The following is a 14332-nucleotide window of genomic DNA, read 5'->3' on the forward strand; positions in this document are numbered from 1 at the left end:
TGGTAAGATTTTTGTTCAGTTAATATTATGTTTTTATGCCTAACTTGAGATTGCATGAAATATTTCTATATTATAATGTACCGAAACCAGAGTTGCCCTAGATACCGCCAGGGCTCAGCTACAGCGCTGTCTTGGCTACTGCGCACCCAAGTCCTCGTCAAGACATGTCCGATGACGCAAACAGCGTTTGCCTATGTTACACCAAACCCGAGTTCCCCTAGGTACAGCTAGGTTTCAGCATCAGCTCTATCTTGGGTACAGCTCACCCAAATACTCATTAAGACAAGTCCGATGACGAAAACAGCGTTTGCCTGTGTTACACTAAACCCGAGTTCCCCTAGGTGCAAACAGAGTTCAGCATCAGCTGGACGTTGGGTACTGCTCACTCGAGTACTCAAGACAAGTCCGATGACGAAAACAGCGTTTGCCTGTGTTGTGTTACACTAAACCCGAGTTCAACTAGGTGCAGCCAGAGTTCAGCATCAGCTGGACTTTGGGTACTGCTCACTCGAGTAGTACTCATCAAGACAAGTCCGATGACGAAAACAGCGTTTGCCTGTGTTACACTAAACCCGAGTTCCTCTAGATGCAGCCAGGGTTCAGCATCAGCTGGACTTTGGGTACTGCTCGCTCGAGTACTCATCAAGACAAGTCCGATGACGAAAACAGCGTTTGCCTGGGTTACACTAAACCCGAGTTCCCCTAGCTGCAGCCAGGGTTTAGCATCAGCTGGATTTCGGGTACTGCTCACTCGAGTACTCATAAAGACAAGTCCGATGACGAAAACAGCGTTTGCCTGTGTTTGCGTTTGCCGTTCCACGACCGATGCTGCTTCGGTACTCATTAAACATATATATAATTTTTGGGAAAATTCTTGTGATGCAATTGGCATATTTTGTGATCTTTCAAAAGCCTTTGATTGTGTGGATCATGGAACGCTCATTTTGAAATTAGAACACTATGGTTTGTCTATAAATGCCCTAAACTTTATGTCTTCTTACCTTAGCAATAGAACACAAACAGTAGTTGTTAACAAAACTCGCTCTAGCGGGACTGTAGTCCAATTAGGAGTGCCACAAGGCTCAATTTTAGGTCCATTCCTGTTTTTGGTTTATATAAATGATTTGCCATGTATAGTGAAAAACTTTTGTGAAATAGTACTTTTTGCTGATGATACATCACTGCTTTTTAATGTTGACCGAAAATCTACGGATTACAATGTAATTAATAGCACGTTAGCTGATGTACTGCAGTGGTTTACTGTCAACAATTTACTTCTTAATTCTAAGAAAACCAAATGTATTCGATTTTCTCTGCCGAATGTTAAACCAATCGATACAAAAATACTTTTGAATGATGAATGCTTAGAGATGGTAGATACAACACTGTTTCTTGGTTTAACATTGGACAAAAATCTACAATGGAGTCCTCATATAAAGAAACTAGCAAGCAAATTAAGTTCAGCCGCATACGCCGTTAGGAGAATCAGGCAACTGACTAATGTTGAGACTGCTCGCCTAGTGTATCATAGTTATTTTCACAGTGTAATGTCATACGGTATTCTGGTTTGGGGCAAAGCAGCTGACATACAGACTATCTTTGTATTACAAAAGAGAGCCATTCGTTCTATTTACAACTTAGGAACACGTGAATCAGTAAGAGAACTCTTCAAAGAAATTAATATCTTAACTGTAGCTTCCCAATACATTTATGATAGTATAATTTATGTTGTTAAGAATTTAGACTGTTTCACTAAGAATTCTGATATCCATAATTATAACACTAGAAACAAAAATAAGCTTGCCATAAAGAAGTTTCGTGTCCGTAAAGTACAGAAGTCATTTGTTGGGCAATGCATTCATTTTTATAATAAGTTACCTGACACTGCTTTGAGATTACCCCTCCCAGCTCTTAAGAACTACTTAAAAAAATCATTGATGTTAAAGGCTTATTACAGAGTCGAGGACTATTTGACAGACAAACATGCATGGCCCGAACCAGAAACTACAAAAAACGAATAGCAATTAAAATAATTGTATTATGTATAGAGGACACAGTTCAGATAAGAAAGCACATCAAATATTTTATATTTTATGTTGTGTAGGTAAATTACATATTTAATGATATTGAGATTCATATTATCTTTTTCTTCTATGACAATTTGATATGTTTTCTCTGAAGAAGAACGACGTATTATTAAGCAATAATATAATTTATTGAAATTGATTTCCATAGAGTACCTAGTCTGTTCATATTCTTTGATGAATACTTTTGCATGTTAAATTGTATGTTGTTATTTAATGCATGTTAATTATAAGATGTAATGTTTTGAAAAGAAGTTGCCCGCCGAGTTTCTTGCCGGTCCCATAGTGGATACCCCCCTCCCAACTGAGGGGGGACTGAAATCTTCTCGAGGCTGAGGCGTAGGGTTAGAGCCGGCGTAGCTTTATTTGACGTTCATATGCGCATTGTAATATGCCTACTTGAAAAATAAATATTTCATTTTCATTTTCATTTTCATTTTTTCATTACACTAAACCCGAGTTCCCATAGGTGCAGTCAGAGTTCAGCATCAGCTGGACTTTGGGTACTGCTCGCTCGAGTACTCATCAAGACAAGTCCGATGACGAAAACAGCGTTTGCCTGGGTTACACTAAACCCGAGTTCCCCTAGCTGCAGCCAGGGTTTAGCATCAGCTGGATTTCGGGTACTGCTCACTCGAGTACTCATCAAGACAAGTCCGATGACGAAAACAGCGTTTGCCTGTGTAACACTAAACCCGAGTTCCCCTAGGTGCAGCCAGGGTTCAGCATCAACTGCACTTCGGGTACTGCTCACTCGAGTACTCATCAAGACAAGTCCGATAACGAAAACAGCTTTTGCCTGTGTTACACTAAACCCGAGTTCCCATAGGTGCAGCCAGGGTTCTGCATCAGCTGGACTTTGGGTACTGCTCACTCGAGTACTCATCAAGACAAGTTCGATGACGAAAACAGCGTTTGCCTGTGTTACACTAAACCCGAGTTCTCCTAGATGCAGCCAGGGTTCAGCATCAGCTGGACTTCGGGTACTGCTTACTCGAGTACTCATCAAGACAAGTCCGATGACGAAAACAGCGTTTGCCTGTGTTACACTAAACCCGAGTTCCCATAGGTGCAGCCAGAGTTCAGCATCAGCTGGACTTTGGGTACTGCTCGCTCGAGTACTCATCAAGACAAGTCCGATGACGAAAACAGCGTTTGCCTGGGTTACACTAAACCCGAGTTCCCTTAGGTACAGCCAGGGTTCAGCATCAGCTGGACTTCGGGTACTGCTCACTCGAGTACTCATCAAGACAAGTCCGATGACGAAAACAGCGTTTGCCTGTGTAACACTAAACCCGAGTTCCCCTAGGTGCAGCCAGGGTTCAGCATCAACTGCACTTCGGGTACTGCTCACTCGAGTACTCATCAAGACAAGTCCGATGACGAAAACAGCGTTTGCCTGTGTTACACTAAACCCGAGTTCTCCTAGGTGCAGCCAGGGTTCAGCATCAGCTAGACTTCGGGTACTCATCAAGACAAGTCCGATAAAAAAAAACCGGCCAAGAGCGTGTCGGGCCACGGTCAGTGTAGGGTTCCGAAGTTTTTCATATTTTTCTCAAAAACTACTGAACCTATCAAGTTCAAAACAATTTTCCTAGAAAGTCGTTATAAAGTTCTAGTTTTGTGATTTTTTCATATTTTTTTAAACTTATGGTTCAAAAGTTAGAGGGGGGGGGGGGACGCACTTTTTTTTCCTTTAGGAGCGATTATTTCCGAAAATATCAATATTATCAAAAAACAATCTTAGTAAACCCTTATTCGTTTTTAAATACCTATCCAACAATATATCACACGTTGTGGTTGGAATGAAAAAAAAAATCAGCCCCCACTTTACATGGGGGGGGGGGGTACCCTAATAAAACATTTTTGCCATTTTTTATTTTTGAACTTTGTTGGCGTGATTGATTTGATATACACATTGGGACCAAATTTCAGCTTTCTAGTGCTAACGGTTACTGAGATTATCCGCGGACGGACGGACGGACAGACAGACATGGCGAAACTATAAGGGTTCCTAGTTGACTACGGAACCCTAAAAAGCAGCGTTTGCCTGTGTTACACCCGAGCAAAGCAGGAGCCTATCATAACTAATAATAATAATAAAAATGTTTATTTATCAGCTCACAAAGGATTCCGAAACTATATGTATTTGGTATTGAAAATTGAACCTTATTTTATCTACAGCCGTTTCCATTAAACAGAAACGCGCAAATATCACACACAGTGCCGCCATAGGTAACGATCGTATGTTATTTCGTTCGGAGTAATGTGTGCTTTATGAGCGAGGTACAGGATTTAAACTCGCACGATATGATCTATAAGGGAAAGCAAATAAAACCCAATATAAGGCTCACCCTTATGGCGTTAGGCTAAGCCGATGATAAGGGTTTTGAAAGGGTATTGGGCTATTTTAGGTAAGCGCTTTCGTTAGGGCTTTAAAAGCAAAATGAAAGGGTATCGCGTCAAAAGGGTAGGGTAAGTTAAGCCTAACGAAATACCCATACAAAACCCCGTATAAGGGATAGCGGGCCGGTCCCTGTTTCACACTGCATTGACAAGTCGTTTTTTTTTCTATTTAAGATTATTCGTATATGCGAAAGTTGTAATCCTTAAAAGCCGAGACAGGCGGATGAGACAACTATACAACCTAACTACAATTTGTATTGGAACTGCACGCGCGCCGACTGCAAGGCAACTGCATGAACTGCAACGTCGGCGTGCATTACCCGTAAAAGATGCAGTTTGTTTGTACCGGCTCTAAAAGACGGGAATATACCCTAGTACGCCAACATGCTCAGCAATGCTCAGTAAAATTGCACTTACTTATATACTCTGTCAAACAAGTCTGTTCAGTAAATAAGAACAAAGAAAACTATAGGTAGACATAGGTAATATAGGTATCCTTTTCTCTAGCACCCTAAAGAAAAGGATGCATATAGTTTTCTTTCTTCTCATTTACTGACAGACTTGTTTGACAGAGTATACCAATAACTTTTTTCTACTCAACAACTATTAGCTTTAGTTTTTAATTTAATTTGAAGTGTTATTTTCTTTTTAGAGTTAGTTTATGTTATGTTAAACTTATTAGTATTTTTTTCTACTCCCGAACTGTTATTCGTCATTTACAGGGTCGAGCATAGATCGTTAAAACCCTACAAAAAAGATGCCCACCCCCGCCCGGCGTCCCGCGCACCCGCGCATACGATATAGCTCTTAAAGCATTGTTAAGTAGTCTTTAAGGGATATAGCGTGGGTGCGCGGGTCGCCGGGGTTTGCGGCGGCGCGGGGGGTTGCGGCGGCGCGGGGGAGTGCGAGCGACAGGGTGAGTGCAGGATCATTACAGAGGACAAGTCAAAATACAGGGAACAGTGCAAATTTCACGAAAGTTATTCTAGAAAACTATTAAAAAGTGCATGGTCGTAGAAAAAGTATTGTATGCAACGGTGTTTAACTGAGTCAAAAAATACTCCTGGCGTCTTAATATAGTATTTTATGCAACTGGTGGTTAAAAGAGGTCAAAAAAGGCGAGTGGCGTGGGTAACAATTTGAGGCGGAGCCGAAAATTGTTAATAAAGACGCCACGAGCATTTTTTGACTCAGTTAAACACCGTTGCATACAATACTTTTTCTACGACCAAGCACTTACTTTGAAAAAAAATTATAAATTCAATAAATACCTACTTTCAGTCATCTTAGTTATCTAGTGGACCACAACACACAATTTCGAATATGCAGTTTGAGTGCAAACATGAAAATAAAACTGTCTATGGTACATGGTTCTTTGAAGCCTGGCCACTAAGACGAATCGAGTCGAGTTGAATCGAGTTCTCATACATTTGAATGCGATTCGACGCGTCGCCAATGATCGCAGCAGAAAACGAACGAGTCCCGACTCTGCGAATGCCAGGCTTTATCTGACATTCTAAGGTTGGCACTGCTACTAAATGTTTTCAGGGTATAGACTAGATAGACTTGTCCTGACATCTTTTATGTAGGGTTTTAAAGTACTATGCACGACCTTGTAAGTCACGAATAACAGTACGGGAGTAGAAAAACAATTTATTGCTTCGCCTCAAATTGTTACCCACGCCACCCGTCTTTTTTAACCTCCTTTAAACGCCTGTTGCATAAAATACTATTAAAAGTATGTGTATATTAAAATCAAAAGTATTTCAAGCAAAATTTACAATATCAGTTTAAAGAAATATATATATATATATATATATATATATGTAAGTGTTCTAGCCAAAACTAGCATTAACAAAGAGTAGTATAATATATAGCTTTTACCCGCGGCTTCGCCCGCGTAATAAAAGTATTCATTAAGATTTTCATTTGGATCCGTAGGTTTCTCTGTAGGTATATTTATCTGCGATTATTTCGATTGCACATAATACTTTTGCTTGCAATGATTGTAGAAATATTACACATCGACCACAGCGTAGGTAATTCTATATACGCTGGGGAAACCTTTATAAACATCTCACATAGCCCGTATTTCGACACTATGATCGGTGGGTAAAAAGTACTTTTTTCTATTATCCCTTACAATTTTTTACATTTTGCTTATACTTATCGCAAACGTAATCTTCAAGCAAGCAAACAACGATCGTCTTAGAGCACATTGATTGTAAGAGACCGCCGACCGATTATCCGTATCCCTCTAACGATACCCATATTATCCGTATCCGTATCCGTATCTCTATCTCTATCGCTATCGCTATCGCTATCGCTATTGCTATCGCTATCGCTATCGCTATCGCTATCGCTATCCCTATCGCTATCCCTATCGCTATCCCTATCGCTATCCCTATCGCTATCCCTATCGCTATCCCTATCCCTATCGCTATCCCTATCGCTATCCATATCGCTATCCCTATCCCTTATTAAGATAACACTTTAAGTTCTCGCGCTTTGTACACATATTTAAAGTCACATACAGGTCGAACGCGATTAATTAACATTATTTTTACCTTTTTTCCCAACGTTTCAGCCAGGTTGCACTGGCCGTGGTCGCGGAAGACTGGCGTCCCAGCAAAATGTCACCGGAGATGTAAACAACACAAAACTACCCGATACTAATTTATATAAATGTTCGGGGTAGACAAATAAATATAATCTACCCGCTTTTAGTTTTAATGTTTATTTCCCACTGCACGACACACAAAAAAAAAAAAGAAAAAAGGTAAAAATAATGTTAATTAATCGCGTTCGACCTTATCAAGATGTTTAATGATTTCTTATCAAGTGCTAAAATATAAAGTTTATTGGTTTTATCTTTTAAAATTAAGAAATCCCATACAAACTTTCAACCTCTTTTTCAACCCCTTCATCCCTTTTTTTCGAAATAAAAAGTAGCCTATGTTCTGTCTCAGGGTCTAAAGATTGTCTGTTCCAAATTTCATCAAAATCGGTTGCGTGGTTTAAGCGGGAAAGCGTAACAGACAGACAGACAGACAGACAGACAGAGTTACTTTCGCATTTATAATATTATAATATAATATAGTATATATATATAGTATATATAGTATATATAGTATGGAGTATGGAAGTATGGATAAACTATAATATAATATATAAACTAGTTTATATATTGTACTACTCTTTGTTAATGCTAGTTTTGGCTAGAACACTTACATCCAGTTTATGAAATTAAAAAAAACTAGCTGTCAAGCCGTTGAAAACTGTCAGTGCATAATTTTGTTACCTACGTTCATTTATTAGAATGTGTGATATCTTAGTGCATTTTGCTTTTATTTAATTTATTCAATTGCTAATTGAATTAGGTGTAGATATGGAGATGAAGCATTTTAGCCACAATTCGTCATTTTTGCTGCTGACTCGTAAATCATAAGCAGGTTAGTGATTGCTACTATTAAATTTTTACTTGCTCTGAGCTTTTAATTGTTACTATACTTTGTTGTTTTGTTTTATCATCCTCATTGTTATAGATATACATCTCTTAGATATTATAAATCACTTTCCCGTAAAACATCTGTAAATTGTAATGAAACCATTACCAGGAACTATAGCCAAAATGCATATGATAAAATAAAGCTTTGTGTACTCTGCATATTAGTAATGCGTTTGTTATAGCATTTCATATAATATCTTACTCGTCGCTATGCCACAACAATTTAGCTTTTTACAATATGATACTCATATTGATATATTTTTACTCAAAAATACTGAGTCATGTCATAACATAAGTACCTATAAGTTGCACTAAGCCCATTAAATATCTCATTTTACTCATGCCTAGTAGCTTGCACGTAGATTCTCCTAAAAAATGTTATTCTTGTCCACATAATGAAAGAGAAAAGATTGATATTTATACTATGACTGTATCAACTAGATTATTACTTAGTTCATAATGTAGTTATTTAATGGATAGTGGTTAACATTGGTTACAGTAAAATTATATCTAAAATCGATTGTAGAATGATTTGTGTAAATTTAGTAAATTTCAAATATTATACGGATCAAGCACACTTCATGTTGTCCATGGCTCACATTGACCACCAAGTTGCATTCAGCGTAAAGTGTCAGTTATACTGAGATAATTAAGTAGGTATATGTTTATGTCCTATATTACTATGAAAGTGTTGTAGGTTGGTAAGCTTTGCGATTGTATTTTACTGTATTATGCATTACTTGGTGCACCTGCTTATCAGCATTGACTCATCTATAGAATTTGATTCCCAATCATCGTCATCAACTGGCTCTCTCACATTATACCTTCCATATTTTGATAGGATCAAGCATACCACTGTAATGTAGTCATTTTAAAGGTCATACACCAATCCAATCCAACATCTATGACTGATATGTCTGGTAGGGACATACCGTTCATGAAGTACTTCACATTTGCTTTGGATATCTTATAATTTTTTAATGGATAAACAACTTTCCTTCTACTCAAATCGGCTTCTTTATAAGAACTGTCAAAAAGAATTGGAATAATTAGGTTTTTCTTATAATTATCTGATGCTTTATTTCATACATGCTATAAATATTTTATTTCAAGGACAGGCAAATTCCCTATTGTAATAATAATAATGTGATTGTGATTTAATTTGTATGTCTTTCCCATAATGGAAACCATAGGGTATGCCGGACCTTTGGAAGGTGTGCGTGGAGCCGAAGCCAACTCATATTTATTATTATTATTATATTTAGTACGCAGTTGGTTAACTGCTCATTAAACTTACACTTTGCAATTTTTGAAAAGTGTTTGTAATACCATCACTGTAGTACCGTAACCACAGAACACCAACTAAATAAGCTAGTGTTTTTCTTATCTAGTAGGTATTTAATATTTCTGAATATGAAACAGCTCACAGCGACTGTCATCTATACATTTCTGAGAAGTTTTATGTTTCTTTTTATATTTTAGTTAGAGGTTTCCGTAAATCAAAAATAAATACTGTAATATTACAGCAAGTGACTTACATATTATGTAGTTTTTACAATTATTGCAATCTAGTGAAATATTTATAAACATCTATTGATAGTCAAAGCAATGGCAGTCTTCAGCCTGTTTAACAATTTGGTCATCCATATACTAACTACTAGCATTAGCCCGCGGCTTCGCTCGCGTCAATTTATAAAATTGCAGAATGCTCCATACAAACTTCCATCCCCCATTTTACAAAAGTGGGGGTTAAAAAGAGACAAAAAGTAGCCTATGTCACTCTCCATCATGTCAATTCGTCGCTCCGATTTGCCGTGAAAGACAGACAAACACACAGACACACGCTTTCCCATTTATAATATTATATTACTAGCTTCTGCCCACGGCTTCGCTCGCGTTAGAAAGAGACAAAAAGTAGACTATGTCACTCTTTGTCCCATCAACTACCTCCCGCAATTCGTCGCTCAGTTTTGCCGTGAAGGACAGACAAACAAACAGACACACACACTTTCCCATTTATAATATTAGTATGGATAAGTAATAAGTAATATAAGTAATAAGTATAATGGAATATGGATTTGTCTTAAATTTGAGCTTAAATATTTTATGTTTGATTGCAGTGCAGCAGGGTCCAAGAAAGGGCTAAAGGACCTCTTTCATTATGATGACGTCAGAGGAATCAGATTCCATAAGTACTGTACCTTCAGACGGCCATGCTGAAGAAATGTCAGGTATGATCAAATAATAATTATATAACTCCTCCATATTCAATTAAAATAATTTATTTGAACAAGGAAAACTGACAAACTTCCTTAATATGTTTTGTGGTAATAATACATAAAATCCTCAGTACACATTTGAAACTCATTACTTTAGTTGGTGTCATGTATAAAAGTATTCAAAATATTTGTCTAGTAGGGAGGTATGTGAAGTCATGTCATGTGATGGCAACACATATGTTAACGACGTTAAAGGGGCTATAGGTGCAATAACGGAGATGTTGGCAGTGTTTAATATGTGTCCTTCAAAAGCGTCGGGGACGGAGGACGCGCCTTCGTCGATGGTGTCGAGCGAGGCGGAGTCGGAGGGCAGCGTGCTGTCGGAGCCGCCGCGGACCGAGCTGGGCGAGCTGGCGATGAGCCGCAGCTGCGACAGCGTGCTGCCCGAGCACCAGGCGGCGCCCGACAAGCCGCCGGCGCCCGTGCCTAGCGACTGGCGCAGTGTCGGCAACACCGTCTCCTCATTAGTCTCCACCAGAGGCAAGTACTACTATTATCATACTTTTATCACATCTCTGACACTAGCGATCATATATATAAAAGAGGCGCGTTCCTAGCACACATTCTAAGCTCGTGTAGGCGAACGCGTACCATGCTTGAGCGAGTGTGATATGACAGGTCGACTGTTCGCGTTTTTGACAGGCGGTAACTGTGTGGTAACCGAGAGGGGATGGGCGGCACTTACAGCGGGGAGCGGGAAGAATATATCAACAATTCTGGAGGGTTATAACTAACTGTGTCCGCAAACATAAAGAAAAAAGAAATTTCATAGCTATACATAAAAACGGTATTATGTACCTCATGTCTAATTAAATTATGTTTCCATTGTGACTTTACAATAATAATAACCAATTAAAAGCAGGATGCCGATTCTCTATGGCTATTGTTATCAGTAGGATGCCATATCTAATGAAGTAAATTCTAATTATTTTATGTTTTAGGTTCTATGCTCCCTTGGGGCTCACATAAAGGTCCAGTGATGCTGCCTCCAGACTCAGATCTCAGACCCGGCGAGTTTGTTATGAGGCTGCTCTTTACAGAGTTCACCGTCCAAGCGGAACGAAAGATGGAGGCTGTCATGGCCGAACCACTAGTGAGTATACTTTTAATCTTTTGTGATTACAAGTAATATATGTTTGCAAATAGGAGCTAATCTATGTTTCCCTGTCCAGGAGAAACCATTAAACAAAACACTGCAGCGTGGTGAAGATCCACAGTTGGATCAAATACTATGCGCATTTGGAACTGTTGCTGAACACTGCTTGCCATCTCTCCTGCGCGCCTTGTTCGGCTGGCTGGAAAGACAGATGGCTGACTCTCCTCAACTCAGCGAGCAAGCGAAGAAACCCCACCAGGATCTGAGAAATAAGAGGTAGATATCTATGCTTGTGCACAAGATATTATGAGGTGCAGACACCTCTACAACAAGATCTGTTGCTCTGTGTGATCATATTATTCATTTGTTTGAGGTTATTGAAACACTTTGTCATCTTGTAGTATTATCTACATCGTGTCGGGCAGCGGAGCGGGCACGGAGGCGGTGGAACGTAGCTGCGAAGAGCTGCAGGCGGAGAGGCGCGACCTCGCCGTCGAATTCCTCTTCTGCCTAGCCCTAATAGAGGTCCTCAAACAACTGCCCTTTCACCCGGGGCATGAAGATTTGGTCCAGTACATTGAGAATGTAGCTTTTAAGCGTTTTAATTATAAAGAAGGGTATGTATCATTTGATATCATTTTGAATAACTTTTATAACAATATTAAAATCTAACTGAATTTGGTGAAAGTGTACTAGCTGCTCAAAGCGAAGTGATACCTTATTAAAAAATATAGTTCATGCACCGAATCGGTGGAGGCAATATTTAAACCATTGATTTATAAGCTTAAACTAAATAATACATCTATTGTTTACAGATTGCAATCTAACCCAAATGCTGCTAATGTGCACATAATAGCAGACCTATATGCAGAAGTAATCGGAGTTTTAGCTCAATCCCGTTTCGCGTCAGTCAAGAAACGGTTCACTGCGGAACTTAAGGTTACTATTTCACGACAAATCAGTTATTTAAACGAAATGTATATGTATTAGACTTATATTGACCCAGATATAGACCGTGATTACCTTTTTGTATTTTGACGAGCTCCCGATATTTCGCCGCAATTACATACATCATGATCACGGTCTTTATCCCCGTCAATATAATGAAACTAACCGTGAAATGTATATTAATTAAATGAAATATTAAAATTTAATGCTAAATTTCTGTTTTAGGACTTGAAATCTCGCGAGCCATCTCCGCATACGACGCAAAGTATTATATCCCTCTTAATGGGCATGAAGTTCTTCCGTGTGAAGATGGTGCCGATCGAGGAGTTCGAGGCTTCGTTCCAGTTCCTGCAGGAGTGCGCGCAGTACTTCCTGGAGGTCAAGGATAAGGACATCAGGCATGCGCTGGCGGGGTTGTTTGTCGAGATCCTGGTTCCTGTTGCTGCTGTAAGTACCTATTTATTAGGAAATATAATGTTACAGGCTAAAGTTTTGATACAAACATGGATATACATATTTCATATGCAAACAAATATAACCAAATATTTCCTTATTTCAAGTTATTCCTATTCTATTACATGCCGGCGGCTATATTTCCGAGCTCATATAACCCGGCAACCTTCAAATCTAGGGTGAACAGGTATCTTCTGGGCCAGGTCACTCCATCGTAGGCCACTTCTTTGCTTTTGGCTAGTCTGTGCCAAGGGTAAGCCCATTTATAATAATAATAATAAAAAACTTGCAAAAGTATTGTTCAAGACTCCCATTTGTTTTGTTTTATCAGTCTATTACCATTACCGCCCACCACTAGGCTCAACGGGCGCATTTGTCATTTGTGATGGCGTCCCGTTCATTTCCCTCGGATAGCGAGAGATGACATCACGAATGTTCGCCTTATTCCTATAAATTATAAGTTGTGGGTACTCGCTGTCGAGACGTGTGCCTGTACTAATCTAACATCCAGTATGCTCTGGCGTTTAAACGCTGTTACACTGAAAGTATCAAAACCTAACACGAATATTTTCCCGTAGACGGTGAAAAATGAGGTGAACGTGCCATGCCTAAAGAACTTTGTGGAGATGCTATACAGCCACACGCTGGACGCCAGCACCAAGTCCAAGCACCGGCTCGCGCTGTTCCCGCTCGTCACGTGCCTGCTCTGCGTCTCGCAGAAACAGTTCTTCCTCGCGAACTGGCACTGCTTCCTTGCCATGTGCCTGTCGCATTTGAAGAACAGGGACCCCAAAATGTGCAGGGTGGCTTTAGGTGAGCGCAACTCACAGCCATAGTGTAGTGTTGTACAGTCTGTGGAGGTAGTGTAGGCAATTGATTAATGATTATGATCTTTTTTGTTTTCAGAATCTTTATACCGTTTACTATGGGTCTACATGATAAGAATAAAATGCGAAAGCAACTCAGCGACGCAGTCTCGTCTCCAGAGTATAGTCAACTCATTGTTCCCCAAAGGCTCGAAGGGTGTAGTACCACGCGATACACCTTTAAATATCTTCGTCAAGATCATACAATTCATAGCTCAGGAGCGGTTAGATTTTGCTATGAGAGAGATCGTCTTTGATCTGCTTATGGTCGGTAGACCGATTAAAATAATAATGACACCAGAAAGGATGTCCATTGGACTTCGAGCGTTCCTCGTCGTGGCAGACAGCCTCCAGCAGAAGGAAGGCGAACCGCCTATGCCGCGAACGTCGGGGACGCTGCCGTCAGGAAATACTTTGCGGGTCAAAAAGACGTTTCTCAACAAAATGTTGACTGACGAGACCGCGCGATCTATTGGAATGAGTGCGTACTTCCCGTACGTCAGGCGGGTTTTAGTGGAGATTTTGAGAGCATTGGACGCACACTATGGAAGGCCGCTAATGTTGACTAATACTCAAAACGTGACGAAGGAGCAGGAGATAAACACGGGTGAAAGGAAACCTAGGATTGACTTGTTTAGAACGTGTGTCGCCGCTATACCAAGGTATGCTATCAACATGCTGTTATGAAGTAC

The 14332-nt window shown here is 39.7% G+C and overlaps 1 protein-coding gene across 1 annotated transcript in view; it reads left to right on the plus strand.

The window, feature by feature from the left end:
- The first annotated feature begins 7811 nt into the window (after window positions 1–7811).
- The window catches only part of LOC125241883 (protein furry), a 179952-nt gene continuing 173431 nt past the window's right edge, over window positions 7812–14332 (plus strand). Inside the window, exons 1-10 of the mRNA XM_048150568.1 lie at window positions 7812–7942; window positions 10119–10229; window positions 10530–10757; window positions 11219–11370; window positions 11450–11649; window positions 11775–11990; window positions 12189–12312; window positions 12547–12768; window positions 13353–13587; window positions 13681–14302. Coding sequence (XP_048006525.1) covers window positions 10160–10229; window positions 10530–10757; window positions 11219–11370; window positions 11450–11649; window positions 11775–11990; window positions 12189–12312; window positions 12547–12768; window positions 13353–13587; window positions 13681–14302 — 2069 coding nt within the window. The 5' untranslated portion in view covers window positions 7812–7942; window positions 10119–10159. The remainder of the gene's footprint in view (window positions 7943–10118; window positions 10230–10529; window positions 10758–11218; window positions 11371–11449; window positions 11650–11774; window positions 11991–12188; window positions 12313–12546; window positions 12769–13352; window positions 13588–13680; window positions 14303–14332) is intronic.

Source organism: Leguminivora glycinivorella, chromosome Z (assembly GCF_023078275.1).
Source record: "Leguminivora glycinivorella isolate SPB_JAAS2020 chromosome Z, LegGlyc_1.1, whole genome shotgun sequence".
Classification (NCBI taxonomy): Eukaryota; Metazoa; Arthropoda; class Insecta; order Lepidoptera; family Tortricidae; genus Leguminivora; species Leguminivora glycinivorella.